At 40.6% G+C, this 15,491-nt stretch overlaps 1 protein-coding gene across 3 annotated transcripts in view; it reads right to left on the reverse strand.

The window, feature by feature from the left end:
• Positions 1 to 275: 275 nt before the first annotated feature.
• Positions 276 to 15,491, reverse strand: part of trak1a (trafficking protein, kinesin binding 1a) — a 36,388-nt gene continuing 21,172 nt past the window's right edge. For all 3 annotated transcript variants that reach the window (XM_062421983.1, XM_062421984.1, XM_062421985.1), the window contains exons 3-16: positions 15,323 to 15,399; positions 14,443 to 14,559; positions 13,795 to 13,895; positions 13,416 to 13,524; positions 12,915 to 12,993; positions 12,568 to 12,698; positions 12,372 to 12,446; positions 11,792 to 11,929; positions 11,559 to 11,635; positions 11,218 to 11,457; positions 10,587 to 10,915; positions 7,568 to 8,041; positions 5,890 to 5,992; positions 276 to 4,254 (exon numbers count right to left, since the gene is read on the reverse strand). In XM_062421983.1, the coding sequence (XP_062277967.1) occupies positions 3,192 to 4,254; positions 5,890 to 5,992; positions 7,568 to 8,041; positions 10,587 to 10,915; positions 11,218 to 11,457; positions 11,559 to 11,635; positions 11,792 to 11,929; positions 12,372 to 12,446; positions 12,568 to 12,698; positions 12,915 to 12,993; positions 13,416 to 13,524; positions 13,795 to 13,895; positions 14,443 to 14,559; positions 15,323 to 15,373 (3,087 nt within the window). In that variant the 5' untranslated portion in view covers positions 15,374 to 15,399 and the 3' untranslated portion in view covers positions 276 to 3,191. The remainder of the gene's footprint in view (positions 4,255 to 5,889; positions 5,993 to 7,567; positions 8,042 to 10,586; positions 10,916 to 11,217; positions 11,458 to 11,558; positions 11,636 to 11,791; positions 11,930 to 12,371; positions 12,447 to 12,567; positions 12,699 to 12,914; positions 12,994 to 13,415; positions 13,525 to 13,794; positions 13,896 to 14,442; positions 14,560 to 15,322; positions 15,400 to 15,491) is intronic.

Genomic DNA, 15,491 nt, shown 5'->3' on the forward strand with positions numbered 1-15,491 from the left:
ACTTAGTTATGTGATTTTGCATGCATTTGCCATATTGTGGCATATGCCTGAAAATTAAAATATTAATGTGATACTTATTTCCACCACATCACCCATCCAAGCTGCTAGAAGTGATATTATGGGTATTTGGGAAAGCAGAGACAGTATTTCCAGATGTTTATAGCAACTGGAAATACACAGTCAGTGAAATATTTCCATCTAGTCAAAACTGATTTCAAGTCGGCTGCTGTACACTTACACACATTATTACTCACATAAACAGGCAGACAGGTCAGTCTTTATTCTGTATTTGTTTTATTGACAGTACAATCTGTTCTGTACACCAGAACACATTCAGTCCCTGAACAGAAAAGTGTCTTTCCCTCTTTACTCAATATAAGCAGCTGTCTCTTTTCTACTGTTACAGTTTATTAAAAAATGAAATTGGCATGAATATGTGTTTCATACATTTACAATGTAATAATTCCCATTCTGAGATTAACACAAACTGATCAACATACTGTACACAAATATATGGCCCTACAGCAGGATAACTGTTTGTAATAACTTACATTCAGATGATTCAATGACACACAGAAAAACAAGCACACACACACACGCACGCCCACACACACACACACACACACACACCAGCTCCTTGTCGCTTCAGTCTTAGCACTTGGTATCATTATTAAATACTGTGAATTATTGTTTGATTATCTTTTTCCCTCCAAAATGTGCAACTGTCATGAAGTAATGGGCATCATCAATATAAGCTTGTTGACAGCTAACAGTAACCATTGTTTTAAATGGAAATGCTTCTACTAAGTGCCACAGAAACGCTTATCATGTAACCATAGCAACTGTTCAATAAAAAATAATTCAAACTGTCAATGTGAGCTTTCAAAATATACATAAAATCAGCAAAAGTCCTTCACTTAAACACAAATGATAGATAATTCATTATTAGCGTGCTGCTAATAATCCAAGTATTTTAATAAATATATTTAATAATCATTAATCTCCCAATGACAACATTGTTAGTTTAACTCCTTAATCATTAAGGATTTCAAAAGATCAGTGCCAGCATCAGAGGCAGCCACTTCACCCATTCATTCAATGTCAGTCAGTCAGACAAGCAGTCACTGGTCCAGTTCTAATGTCCAACCTAAGAGCCTCGAGACTTGAATTAAAGGAAGGGATTGAAATGGTGTGTAAGGAATCAGAAAGTGCCAAAAAACAAAGGGCTTTCAATCATGTGTTGATGAAATGGTGGGACACCCATGAAAACCCAACTTCATCAAGGTCTGATGGGTGTTCCCGAGGTTGGACACTAGAGCTAGGTCAGTGATACTGAAACTTTCCTTCAGCAACAAACTGTGTTAGAAATAAAAACTCAGACTCTTGCTCTTCAAACCATCATTTGGATATCTCAAGTCACTTCTTTTTTTACAGTTACATTCAGAAACATACACGTCTCAAACTGCCTAATATTGCTTTACAGTTTCCACCCACAGCTCGTTTGATTTTGGCAAAACAAATTCTATGGGGACAGTATGAATGCATATGATGGAAAAAAAAAGTGAACCTGTGATCTGTGACATGCTTCAATTCTGTGTCTTCGTGGTCCCACCCACTCTTTATTTGGGTGTAACTTTGGTTTTGATTGACAGCTCAGGGTGTAACAGGTGACTATGATGGCAAACTTGCAGCTCCTGCTTGTATTCTTTTGGATTTTGGATGTTTGTCAGTCATGCCTCGATAGATTCAAATTGCTACATTTGTCCTCCTTCTCAAACTTGTCCTATACTGATGAGCAATGAAAAGACAGTGTTGCAGAAGAAAAGTGGGGAAACGGATGGTTTGGTGTTCTCTGCAGGTCTGTGTGTCGTCTCTCTCTGTAGTCACAGTGTTTTACCAGGTGTCTGTATAGCCGGACCTGCTCGGCGTTACTGTGTAAGTGCTACATGTTCCCCGAGGATTCTCAAAGGAGGAGACAAAAACAGACAGAAGTAAGCATGTTTCAGATGCAAATAAATTGTGTTTGCATGCTTATTCTCATCTTCTCTCTCTACTGCATACCATTTAACAAGAGGAAAATTAAAATATTAAAATAACAGAAACAAAAACAAATGCAAACCCATACTCCAATGACATACGGTACAGTATGTTGTTAGTTTTTTAGGCACAGAAGAACATTCAGTCAGAGAGAGGGGAACACATTAAAGACCCAATCTGGATTTTTCTTTTTTTAAATGCTGATTACGTTAATACAGAGAGAAAAGAAAAAGACAAAAAAGATTTGCTGGTGGAAAAAAATCTCTAATGCCACTGTACTTTATGTTGTGTAATCATTTCCATTCAACTTCAGTGCATACGTAACCATGAAAATAAATTAAAAAAAATAAAAATAGACACTTTTAATGATACAAGATTGGCAAATTCATCACATTTTGAAAAAAAAATTAAAATTGAAATCAATTTCATCGCTTCTATTTTACAGTCTAAAAGAGGATCAGCATTAACCGGCTCTTTGGTGATTTACACATCCTTTGAATAAATGCTCTGGTAAACAGGCTGGTCCAGCTAGCCCAGGACTAGCAGCCAAATTACTGAGGCTTCATTTTTGCTATGAGAAAAATGAGCTAGCCTAGCAACATTAAGGCTCCAAACAGCCCATGATACAGCACTTTCTTACAGTTAGCATAAAAACAATCTTGTATTTGGGCCAGTACAGTACATTTAACTTGTATTCGTTGCCTTTTTCAATAGTGCACTCGTTCAGGTTGAGAAGGAAACGGAGAGTAAACTGTAGTAACTTTCACCAGATTGGGCCTTTAATATTATACTATATATGACACAGTATATTGCACATACAATATACAGTTACAATGGACACTGAGGAAGGCAACATACTCCATCATCATTCATCTGACAGTATATGATTATAACACAGTGTAACAGTGTCAGCCACTACTGGTTCATTCAGTTTACATTGATTAGACTGTTAAATGTTAGGAAAGAGAGTAAGTAGAGTCTGAGGGTGTAGTTGTATTCTGTGGAGAGACTCCATACTGAAGGATGTCTATATAGTTATGTAGGGTATTTGGTTTTGTAAATACACTTGAATGTGTGTGTAGTAATGGCATGTATGGTACTGTGAGATGTGAGTTTATGTGTTGTAATAGGGTCTATTATTGAATATTTCCAATTTATGTCCCATTTTCATCATTGTTGCTTGCTGAATCCTGCGGTCCGTTGTTTGGCCTGACGTGATTCTCTGTTATCGTCTGTGGCGCCACTTTTTCCAGTGCATGTAGTGTCTGTGGCATCTGTGTGGTCTGTGTGACTAATGTATGATTTGTTGTTTGCAATTTTCCTAATTCCTGTGTGTGCACTGTGACTGGGGCTTGCATTGTATGTGGAATGAGTATCTCTGTACTTGGGGGCCCTCCTGGATCTTTCATAGCCATACTAGCGCCTACCATGGCGGGATAGCTTCGATTCCTCCTCAGTCCTGCGTTCAAAACTGGAAGGCCCCCACCTAGTGTACTGTTCCCCAATCCGGTGGAGCTGAAGGGGGCTAATAGAGTACTCCCAGATGCAACAGAAGCAGCATGAGGCAAGAGGGTGCGGAAACGTTTCAGTTTGTCCACAAGTCTCAGGTTCATCATCTCTGTTTGGCTCTCATCATCTGTCTGGTACCCTCGCTCCCTCTCTGCCTCCCCCAGCACTTCCCTCAGGATGGTACGTGCTGGCTTGGAGGCGAGGAAAGTGTCGTAGAATGGTGGGTCGTCACTGGAGGGGCTGAATTGAAAAACTGGGCAGGCGGTGGTGGAAGAGGCAGATTTGGAGCGGAAATGAGGGGAGTCGGGCAGAGTGGAGGGCTGGAGGGTGAGGGTGTTCGGGCGTTTCTTGAGCCGTTTTTCTAAGGTCTCCCCTGGTCTGTCGGTGCGCCTCTGTGTCTGCGGGCCTGCTACAGGGGTGGAAGCACTGCTGGTGTCCAACCCTCGGTCCCAGCTGCACGGGTTGTACACTGACGCCGAGATCCCATGCTCCAGCAGGAGACGCACGAGTCCTAGAGAGGTGCTGGTGGTCTTGGTGGAGTCTCTAAGATTGGTGAAGGACTCAGCCAGGGAAAGAGAGAGGGAGAGGCGGCGCGGGGTGCAGCATGGAGTGTAGGAAGGCGTATGCGGGGCAGAGAAGGGTATAGGAGAGGAAGTGGGGGTAGTAGTGCTGATGCAAGTGCTGCTCTGACAAGAAGCCGACGCCAGGCTGAAGATGGAGAGGAAGATGAAGGCACAGGAAAGAGGAGGAGGAACAGGGGCATTGGATGTGCAAGGTGATGAGAAACAGTATGGGTGCAGGGACAGAGACAGGTAGACATTAGTTATCAAGCCTCAATATGTAGCTTTTTAACTGAAAATCAAGACGTATTACAATGTTTAAAGGACAGTATTTACCAAAAAAAACCAACCATGCAGTAATTAATCCATTTTCCTGTTCAGTCTAGGCGTTATCTAGGTCTACTAAGAAACATAGACTCACTGCATTATTTGTTATCGAGAACCCCTCTAGAGATCGTATCGCACAGTAAGTTAATTATTAGAACTGAGTGTCACAATTACTCAGTATTGAGCTGGCTCAGATGTCATCACATGACCTTTATCTGTTGCGGCAGATGATAATGTGTTAACACTGTAACCCCTGTCTTGATTCAAAGCTGGCCTGTGGTGCCAATAGAGTTCTTAAAGTGTTGAATGGCTTGCAGTAGGTGTGGAATTCAAAACATCTGATGCCAAAGGCCAGCCTGATTTTTTTTTTTGAACTTACTTTTTTATTTGACACATACAAACAAACATACATAAATTTAACAAACACCAAGGAGATGTATATTGTATAAAATTACACTTGCTTGAGATTTTTGAAACTGAAAGTCTTTTCTTTTTTTCCATGTTGAATATTCTTTGTATATATCAGTCCGTTTTCTTGTACTTGTACGTCATATTTCCATAGTCCATTTCTCCTCTCTATTCTGCCTTGATTGGCATGTTACCTTAGTAGGGGGTTGGCCAGCCTGATTTAAGACTATTTGTATATGACCACTGACCAAAGCACCAGAGAAAGTTCACTTAATGTCACCTGAACCAGCTCCATTCAACAAGACAAAGCTGGAGGGTGGCGATTTTTGAGTCATTCATTGAGTCAAAAGTTAGTTAGAGACATATTGACAGGTAACACTTGAGGCAAATACTAGAGCATTTTATGCTTTGATACTGAAATTCTATTTTGCCATATTTGCCTCAAATAGCTGTGCACCCATCACTGCCCTCTAAGTTTGAAACAAAGTTAGAGCAAACTGATGTTATTTTGGTTCACACTCACACCCAGTCTTAAGGAATGCACTCCCATGCATTGCCTCACCCATGCGCAACCCAGCGGGTGCACTCAATGGGTCTGCTCAACGCCGGCCATGACAACCATATGATACAACCCCCCTTCCTCTTCCTCATCACATGAACTGCCGAGGGCAATCAGACAGCAGGGATGGACATACGGTAGAGAGTATAAAGTCAGGCAGGTACTGCTGCATCAAAGCATTTCCGCTTTAAAATCCAGCAGCAGCTATTTGATTTACACTGAAGCGATTCAGTTCAAGTCATGATGACGTAACACTATCAAACATTCCTGTTACTACTGTAGGATCTAATTCACTTTTTTTGTATTTTTTTCCTATTTATGGTAGATTCAGCATTTTCTATTTATTGTGCTATTTAGGAAATATGTAATACAGAGTAGAACAATGACTCACAACAGATCACTACTCTGTCAAAGATCAATCAGACAGTATAATACAAGCTATAGACAAGACATTATTAAGTTATTTCAGGTAATTGAGATCTGGTTTACCTTGGGGACACAGAGGTCAGCTGATCCGAAGGGTGCAGAATCCTGCAGGTGGTGAAGGTGTATGTTGAGCTAGTGTTTGACATACACTTCCCTGGGAAATTAACTAGAGGAGAGGACCGGGGAAAGAAGGGGAGTAGAATAGAGGGATAGGTTGGTCAGTATTCAGACAAATGGTACCAAACAACACTTTAAGAACACTGACAACAAACAGGAGAAAAGTGGCCCATAATCAGAGTTTAAGCCCAAAGCAAAGGCACCCACACACCAGCACCCCAATTTCTGATACTGAAATGATGATGGGATGTGCACTGTACACCCCCTGATTTAGGTAAGTTTGCCAGCAGCATTTTTCATGAACATTTTGAAAGAACTTCATCAAATTCTCTACAGTAATGAAAATGGATTAGAGTAAATTTGAGGTTTTTTACTTTAGGATTAATATGAAAAGTTAACTGAATGTGTAGCTTGAAACTTTGTGTTATAATTATTTACCTTTCACAGTGATTCTTTAAATTATCTTTATTCTTACTGAAGGCAAAATTACTTATTTCTATACATGTGGCCTACATATTGCAGATATTAAAAGACATTAAGACCAGAGGGAAAATGAGGGCTATCACACTCAAATGTATCTGACATGATGTCCCATATAATATGTGTTGTACTGAGTGAGTAGACTGAATGATGATTCACAAACAGGGAAAAAGTACAGCAGTGAGGTAGAATAGCAGAGCGGTGAAACTGGAAGTAACTGTCAGTAGTATTCTTTTTTAAATACAGCGACAGTCTGAGCTATTGCTTTTTATTTTCTTCACAAAATCGGGGGAAAGATGAGTAATCACTCAGTTTTTCAGTTTCAGCATTCCTAGGTTTGGGGAAAAAACACGTACACAATACTTTCACCAAGGAAAAGTACTGTGTACATGTGTATGAAGGTGACCCTACACCAACACTGCTGGGTCAACTCCAATATTAACCAGCCACGGGTGTCATGTGTTTATGTGACCTGGACAGCTGCTCTAATAACACCCGATATACACTTACGTGTCCACATACTGGACCTAAGCCATGATATTCCTGCATGCATGTGTTTCTGAGTGTTGACTGCTAGAAGAAATAAATAAACACTAATAGTGCCAACTAAGTTAAAGAAATATTTCTGAATTCAATGTATATTGATTACAGCAAAACATGAAAATAATCTTTGCTGCAGGTCATCACTGTGAGAGATTGAGATTAAAGGTGAAAGACACCCAAAGTTGTAGGCTTCGGAAGATTTGCTGAAGAGGATAGGCTTCATGAAAGATTGAAAAATAAATGTGATGGGTTGAATTAAAAGCAAAGTGTGGCAGTGAGAGAAAGTATGAGCTAAGAAGGAAGTAAATTAAAGAACAAAAAAACAAGTACTCTGTTTTGATGGGGTTCGATGGCTGCACGCACAGGGGCTTGCTGGTGGGGTGGGTGGGGTTGCGGGTGTGTACACATGAACGTGATCGTGTGGGAGGAGACGTCACATTGGGGTTGTGAGCTGTCCAGTGAATGCCTTCCCCAAACCCTCCCCCTCCCACCATTCCTTTTCACCTCCCTCCCATCCCCTCTACCCCCATACTCCAGGGTTGAAAGTGAGGGTGGGGAGGGTGAATGTAGTGCTGTGACCCCAGCTAAGAAGCTCCCTCACCAGGCATGCGGTCCAGTGCGCTGGCCTGTAAGGCCTGGAGCTCCTTGAGGTCCACGTGCCCGTTCATCTCAGAAGACGGCAGAGAAGAAGAGAGGGGTGGGCTTGAGGAGGGAAGGGGCACGTTTGCAGCATGTCCGTCTTTTCCTTGAATTGCCTCTCCAATCCCGCACGTTTCTCCGTGCAGTGTTTCTGGTTGGCTGCTGTCGTCAGCGTTGCCATTTTTGTTGCGGCAGACGGAGGGAGAAGAGGTAGAGCGCGGAAGATCAAAGAGAGCCAAGCTCTCTAGTGACGAGCAGGCAAATGAGTCACATGAGACTTCGTCCTCCTCTGGTTGGTCCATTTGCCAGCTGTCGTCCTGTTCATGCTCGTGTGCTAAAGTGCGGAAGCCCTTCGTGACCACACCGGGCCGATGATCCAACAGAGCACCCATATGGGGTTGAGCCAGCTGTTGCCATGCATGGAGCGTGGCAGAGCCTGGAAAAAAAACAGGGAAAAATGGATGTTATCTAAATCCATGCTAAGCTGCTCTCTGCCACAAATACACCCTACTAAATTTATGCTGCCCTCTTACCTGTTTTCATCATTTAGAACAGTAAAAGTAAGCACCAAAAATGTCAAACCACATGCTCTTAAAATGCATTTTCAATGTGACTAAAAGGGCCCAGTGTTTGGTTATAACTATGGAAACTGGTGAAAGTGATTATTGAAACTTTAAATATCAAGCCAGAAGTGTGATTGTTTTAGTGGTAAAAGGACAATTAATCAACCATTAATACTAAATGTAATATTTTTAAAAAGACTTATTCAAATGTATTTATACATATTTGAGAAAAGGAGGCCAATTGCATGCAACACAGTCTTAATCCTGCCACCACCCAACCTGAATCACATCAGCTTCATAAGATGATGTCTCAGTTAACTGCTATTGGATTTAAATTTGTGATCGTAACAAACTGCAAAAGAAAAAAGAAAGAGCACCATAACATACTGTATGTATACATATTGAAAAGTATCTCTTCAGTAAATGTCATTTCTATGTGTGTAATAGATCCAAATATACTTCAGCTGTTTACCGGCAGACATTATATGTACAAACATACACAGGCAAGCTATTACCAGAGATACATGCACACACACCACTGAGGGGACGACGTCTGGACATAAACATTCACACCTTCGATGTCACACATACATATAGGTACATAGACACAGGCGGACAGGCAAAGGTATATTCTTAGACACAGCCAATATGTCTTCATGCAGTACAAAAGGACTCACTATCTCTTACACACTCACACAGCGTGGCAGTGAATGACAATGTCACTGAGGGCAATGTCATTATACTGAATGCTACTAAAGTGTCCTTGTGCCTAATAAAGTAGTCTAATTTCAAGTCCAATGAATGGTTGTTTTCTCGTATGGTGCATGGAAGTCTTTTCAGAGATGCCAGTACACAAACTCATGAGGCTAACACAAAAAGAATGAGAGAAAAAGAAGGTGAGAAAATTAGTAAGATTTTATTCAAGAAATTATCAACAAAGGAAACAGTAAGGTTGAACAGAGAGCACAAAGACAAAAGGGAAATGAAGAAAAAAGGCAAAACAAAAGAGGAGTGAAAGGGGTGGACGGCATAAAGTAAGGCACAAATCTACCATCTTGCACCTATACTGATGTATTTATAACCAAAACAGTGTCATGCATATAATCTCTCAATTCTTTACCAACCATCATTAGACTTAAATTTAACATTACCATATACTTGTTCTCTAATTCACTTAAAGACAAAGGGATATTTTAATCTTTTGATAAGTGCATGTTTTTGCCTTCTTCATTTTCCTGCCATTAACTTTAGGTACATTATCTAGAACCTAAACATTATCGGATGTTTAGATACATACACAGACATGTTAGTACTGTTGCTTACCAGTATTACTTTGGAAGTGGTGTAACTGAGTTTGAACACTAGGTGGTGCCACAAAACATGAAATACTTTTTTTCTCCTTTCAATTGAATACAATTTTAAAAGAGATGAATGCTGTGAATAATTTAACAAAAACATTTTAGGTAGTTGCTGGGTGTGTAATTGTGGTATACAGTATGGTTTTAGTGGTATTTTGTCAAAAAATCTGATGGGAAATATATGAACTCACTCTGCAAACATTTCAGGCAGTATGAAAATAAACAATTGTAGGAGAAAGATCCTCTATTAAAAGACGCAAGCAATAAAATATTTTTTTCAATAATGAAAAATACAGTAAGTGCCATTTAATATACCACATGCTGACTCACTTATTGCACATGCAGTGTAAAGTGCTCATCTATTGTAACGTATTTGAAGTTAATGCACCAGGGAACGTGCAATGTTCTCATAAAAAAATGTTTTATCCCACAGCCACTAAACTCACATGAAAGTATTTTATGCAATATATATTCCTGGTATGACAAACATTTTCATACCTGTCGAATTTCTCAAGTGTGCAAATGGCTTTCTGACAAAATACGATTCAAACCAGCAGAGCTGTTACCTGGCCAGTAGGCTGTCTTCTACTCTAGATTTCAAACCAGCAGCGTGGCTGTGTGTGTCTAAAATAAAAAGAGTGCTGGAGATTCAAACTGTCTTCCTGTTGTTCTAACACCTCCAGCAGACTTGTGACTAAAGCAAGTGGAGTTCTTAGGTGAAGCTGTGAGCTCTGCAGCCTGCTCATTTCCATGAGATTGAGGCTCCTCTGCAGAGTCATGGGATCACCTGAGGCACTTAAAAAGATTTTTGGCTGAGGGCGCTGGTGAAAAATCACATATTGATTCTGTTGCTGATTGCGAATGCTTTGGCTTTGGTTCTGTGATTGATTTTGACAAATCTGAGTGTAACTTTCAGGAGCATGTATAAAGTGTGAATTGGGATTTGGTTGGTTTTGATTCTTTTGGGGTTTCTGGAAAATCTCATTATCTATCTTATTTTGTTTCTCTTTCTGATTATGTGGAGGATTAGAGGACTTGTCAGTCTGAGAGGAATAATCACCTTCTAGCGGCTTTACAATCTGAAGCTTCTCCGGCAAGTAGGATCTCGGTGTAAACGAGTATCCTGACCAGACGCTCCCAAGGGAGGGATGCGAGCACAGTGACAGAAGGCTCTCCGTTGGCGTCCCTGTGCCTCCACTACCTTCTTCGCCTTCTTTTTCCTCCTCTTTGGCCAGGTAAGCCAGCTTTCTCTCCCTCTCCACCTCAAAGAAGCGTTTTTCTGAGAGGTAGTTATCGCGGCGGAGAGACAGGCGCCGCAGGGCTGCCTCCAGGTCCCTGCTGCCTGGGGTCCCTGGGGTGCCAGGGGGACGCTTGTTAGAGTCCTCAGACCTGGAGAGAGGGCACATTGTAAGTGAAGCATTTTTAAAGCTGTTCAGCCCTGATAATAATAAAAATTCACAGCTAATGACTGGAATCTAAAAATGTCCTCTCTGTGCCTATTGACTCCAGTCCAACAGAAAACCAACATTACATAACACATCACAGATTAATACTAACAAAGGTTACTACAAACAGAAAACAACTGTTACTTATGACAAGAGTAAGACAACAAAGACAGAACTGAACAGCTGACAATCAGATCAATTATAAAACTGAAACATATGTTTTGCCAGAACTCAAACTGTCTGTACCCATCGTCTGGAGTCTCCAGGATACTGCTAGTCCTGTTGTCCAGGATAATCCCACTTCCTGTCTCGCTGCCATACATGGAGTTGGAGCGTGGCGTGCCGACCCTGCTGGAGCGCCCTGAGGTGAAGCATGATGTCTGATTGGAGCCTGGGATGTTGAAAGGGGAGGGAGCCAGCGATGAACGCTGCTGACGCATCAGATTTAGGTTTTTCACTGTCTGGAACACTCGCTTTGGTTGCAGTCTGGATGAAAATGAGATCCCACAAATATCTGGCTTAAATGAAAGTTCTGCTAAATACATTGATTATATTTTATGGTGCGACAGGTTTCTAATTGTGTATACCTTTGCTCCTCTACATCTGGATCATCCATCTGAAGTTCCTTCCTCATGGTGCCCTCTATTTCTGCTGCTAATGAGTCCTACATAATGAGACGAAAATTAATAAATACAACCAATAACATGGTAGCTGCTGATTTATGTAAACATCTGTAACATTTACTGTGGCTATCTATGGTGATAACCCCCACTCTCCATGACTTTGACTCCTTGCTTTTCTCCTCTAATCTCTTACTCACCATTGGGAACAATCCCAGGGAATGGAAACGCCTCTGTGTGTTAGGCGGTAGATTTTTATTTCTGAGGTTCTTCAGTTCTTCTTGAGCCTCATGGAGCATTTCCATGCACTCTGCATATTTATCTTGTAGCTCCCGCAACTGGTGGAGGAGAAAAGAAGGAATTTTAGAAAAATAAAGCATTCATTCCAAAGATTCATTTATGGTACTGGTGGTTATTATTATCCATAATTGTATCCATAATTGTAAATGCATCTAATCACTATAAAAGGTCTTGACTCTAAATCCAAAGTCCAGCAAATGTGAAGGTGTGGTTATATGAAGGTCTAAAATACGCTTTTAAAGTTTAATAGATGTCACATGTAGCGCTATAAAGACTGCTCTCTGTCACAAATGCAGAAGACTGTCAGGTTATATTGATATTGTAGGTAGGCTACAACTCTCCAAAATTCTGCTATTGCAGTAAGCATGTCCGCCGGCTCTCTAGCATTGTGTCCTGGACCATTAATATTCCTTTGTGCAGGCTATCACTGCAGAAAGTGTAATAATGAGGCCACGGTCAATGGGTTGTAGAACGCCTTACCTCAGCAGTGAGTTGTCGCTGGGCGTCTTTGGCTGCTCCCAAGTGCTGAGTCAGCTCTTCATTCTCCACAGCATACTGCAAGTGACCCAAACATATATGAAAAAGACTGTACCTAAGATAATCAGTCTCAGCTACATTGAAGACAGAACATGCGTAAAAGAGGAAAATATAAATGACTAATGTCTTCTTCACATACCAGCTTGGCCTTTTTCTGGAGATCTACTATCTGGGAGAGGAGGTGCGTGATCTCCTCCTGCTGTCTTGAGGCATCTTCAGTCTTCCTCGCCAGCTCTTCAGCCAGAGTGGACATCTGTAGGTTGGCATCACCTGGGAACATGACAGGGGTTGGAGAAACACTGACAACCTGCCAGAAAAGCTGTTTCACTGCCTTTAGAGAGTGAAGACATCATTTTAAAGGGGACTTATTATGCTCATTTCTAGCTCTGCATTTTTATTCTGGGATTCCACAAGAGTAGATTTGTATGAATTGATTAATAATAACAGTATATCATAATATATAATAACAGTCTGTTAAATACTCACGTAGTTCTTTGACACAGTCATTGACCAACTGCTGCTCTTTCTCCTCATAGGAAATAGTTTCCGTCTCCAAATGACTGGCCTAGAGAGGAAAAATTAAATGGACAATACTGATCAATACCACGCAATGTAGACATTATTAGTCAGCCTGACAAATAACTTCTCCTTAAAACCAGAAGGTCAGACACTAAGTCTTTTTTAATGAAAGCAAACTGTATTTCTGCCAGGAAACTAAATTAAACAGACAGAGTGCTTATGAGACTCCAGTTGTGTATCATTTGGCATTTGTGACTAAACTAAAATTACATTGTGATGAACTGACATGCTTGTTATTACATGAGTTTTACAATTTTTGGAAATAGTATTCACATACCATGTTACTTTAACTAATACATGCAACACATTGATTCACTTAGAAAATGAATTGAATCAAAGTTATTATGAAACATGTTAAACATTTATAAAAAATATTGTGTTTGTGGGAGATCATGTGATAGTGTGTACCTCAGATCGCAGCGATTTGTTTTCTTCCTCAAGATCTTTGAGTTTCTTCTGCAAGGAGTCCAAGGGGAAAAATGTTGGAGTTGATACATTGATTTCACTGGTACGCACACTGTAAACAGACACACGTGAGGCACATGAGAATCGCTCGGTCAGTTCCAACAGTTCATGAGATTTTATCAGCAGCTCTCTAAAATGATTGGGACAGGCTCTCAAGGCTTGCACTGTTTATGAAAGATTAATAGGGCCGGGGGTATTTTGGTTGGTTTTTGTTTGTTTTAGATATGAATTATGTTACGTAACTGCATTGCATAACATCTTATTAAGAAAGAGACAAGAAAAGATGCGATTAAAGGGGAGGGGGAAATGAAAGGAGACTTACGGTGTGGAGGTGGTAGACTCCCCCTCACTCTCCTCGGCAGCACTGGTATAGAACTGTAACAGCTCATCTTTCATGGACAGGTCATGACGCAGCTGAGATACCTACATGTGAAAATAGAGTAAAGAGAGAAAATACCAGAGAGACAATAACAATCATTTTTCATGTGTTAAAACATTATCTATTGAGAATCTATTTTACACATGTGCCAACAGTTTTTAAGTGTAAACAATGACTTCAGTTTGATTTAATATCTTAGGTTCCATTCATTTTATTATAGTACTGCATAAATACATACATGTTGCAGGTAAATACATATTTTTGAATCATGACAATGGTCTGTAATGGTTTAAGGAGATGGTCTAAGCCACCAATATGGTGCTTTAATAATGTATATAATTAATAGTTATATACATTACTAAAATGCTCTGTCATTTTTGACCACTTCCATCAAGAAAGTGTACACGGACAGACGGACACACACACACACACACACACACACACACACACACACACACACACACACACACACACACACACACACACACACACACACACACACACACACACACACACACACACACACACACACACACACACACACACACACACACACACACACACACACACACACACACACAGACAGTGTACCTCCTCTCGTATGTGCTCTACTTGCTCCTCCAGCAGTTCGTTCCTCTCGCTCAGTGTTTTGTTCTTCTTCAGCAGTGACTGTCCGATGCGGGCTGCTAATTCCAAGTCACGCTCTTTCTGCACCGAGACAAAGTTTTCATACAGCATATTAGTTGAAAACACATGGCAATTTCATCAACGGAGTGCTTACTTGTCCTCTAGGAATGGTATGGTATGGTATGTGAAGGACATACACGTTTAAAAAACTCAACTGCTAGTATATATTAAATATCCCAACTAGGAGGGAAATGAGGAGAACACAATGTCCACACCTTTCTGAGCAACAACTATTATTCTAAGTTTGAAAAGGACACTTAATCCTTGTAGTGCTGACAACAGCACAAATCTCCAGTGTGAACCCACTGGAGCAGAAAACTCCCACATCTGACCTGTAATCAAAAGCTCATTAAGAACCTGTTCAAATGACTACCAGACACTGCTGTTATTCAGCAACTCAATCAACAATATGACTGGCTACTACATTCAGCTTAGTGTTTAAAAACTCTGAATAGTTTGTTGATGGTAGGAAATGTCTGAATGCCATGTTTAGTCAGTAGTCGGATGGCTGGCTGTTTAATAACAACACCATCCTATTATCTCAGTTTAATTTATGCACAAAAAGCCAGCTGAGTTCTGTTGGCCGCTGAGCAGCTGATGTGGATCATTTTGATTTGAATATCAGGACCTGGAAACAGGTTTTATGATGTAGTTCTATCAAACCTCCTTTGTGATGAGCCTCATAAAGGATCCTGTGTTTAGACTATCAGACTGCATAACATTTGACCAAAAGTAGGCTACCTCACAGTCTATATTTACTGTATTCTGCAATTTATTCTTTCACCTCTTCAAGCAGTCGGGTGACAGCGTCAATGTCGCTGTAGGTCTTTGTCATCTGGCCCACTCTGTCCGCACACAGCACTGCACAGAGAGAAAGACAAAGAAGAAATTTAAGTGTCGATATAAAATCTTCTTTACAGTATTTAACACTCCACGATTGTACTACAGATCAT

Source organism: Scomber scombrus, chromosome 7 (genome assembly GCF_963691925.1).
Source record: "Scomber scombrus chromosome 7, fScoSco1.1, whole genome shotgun sequence".
Taxonomy (NCBI): Eukaryota; Metazoa; Chordata; class Actinopteri; order Scombriformes; family Scombridae; genus Scomber; species Scomber scombrus.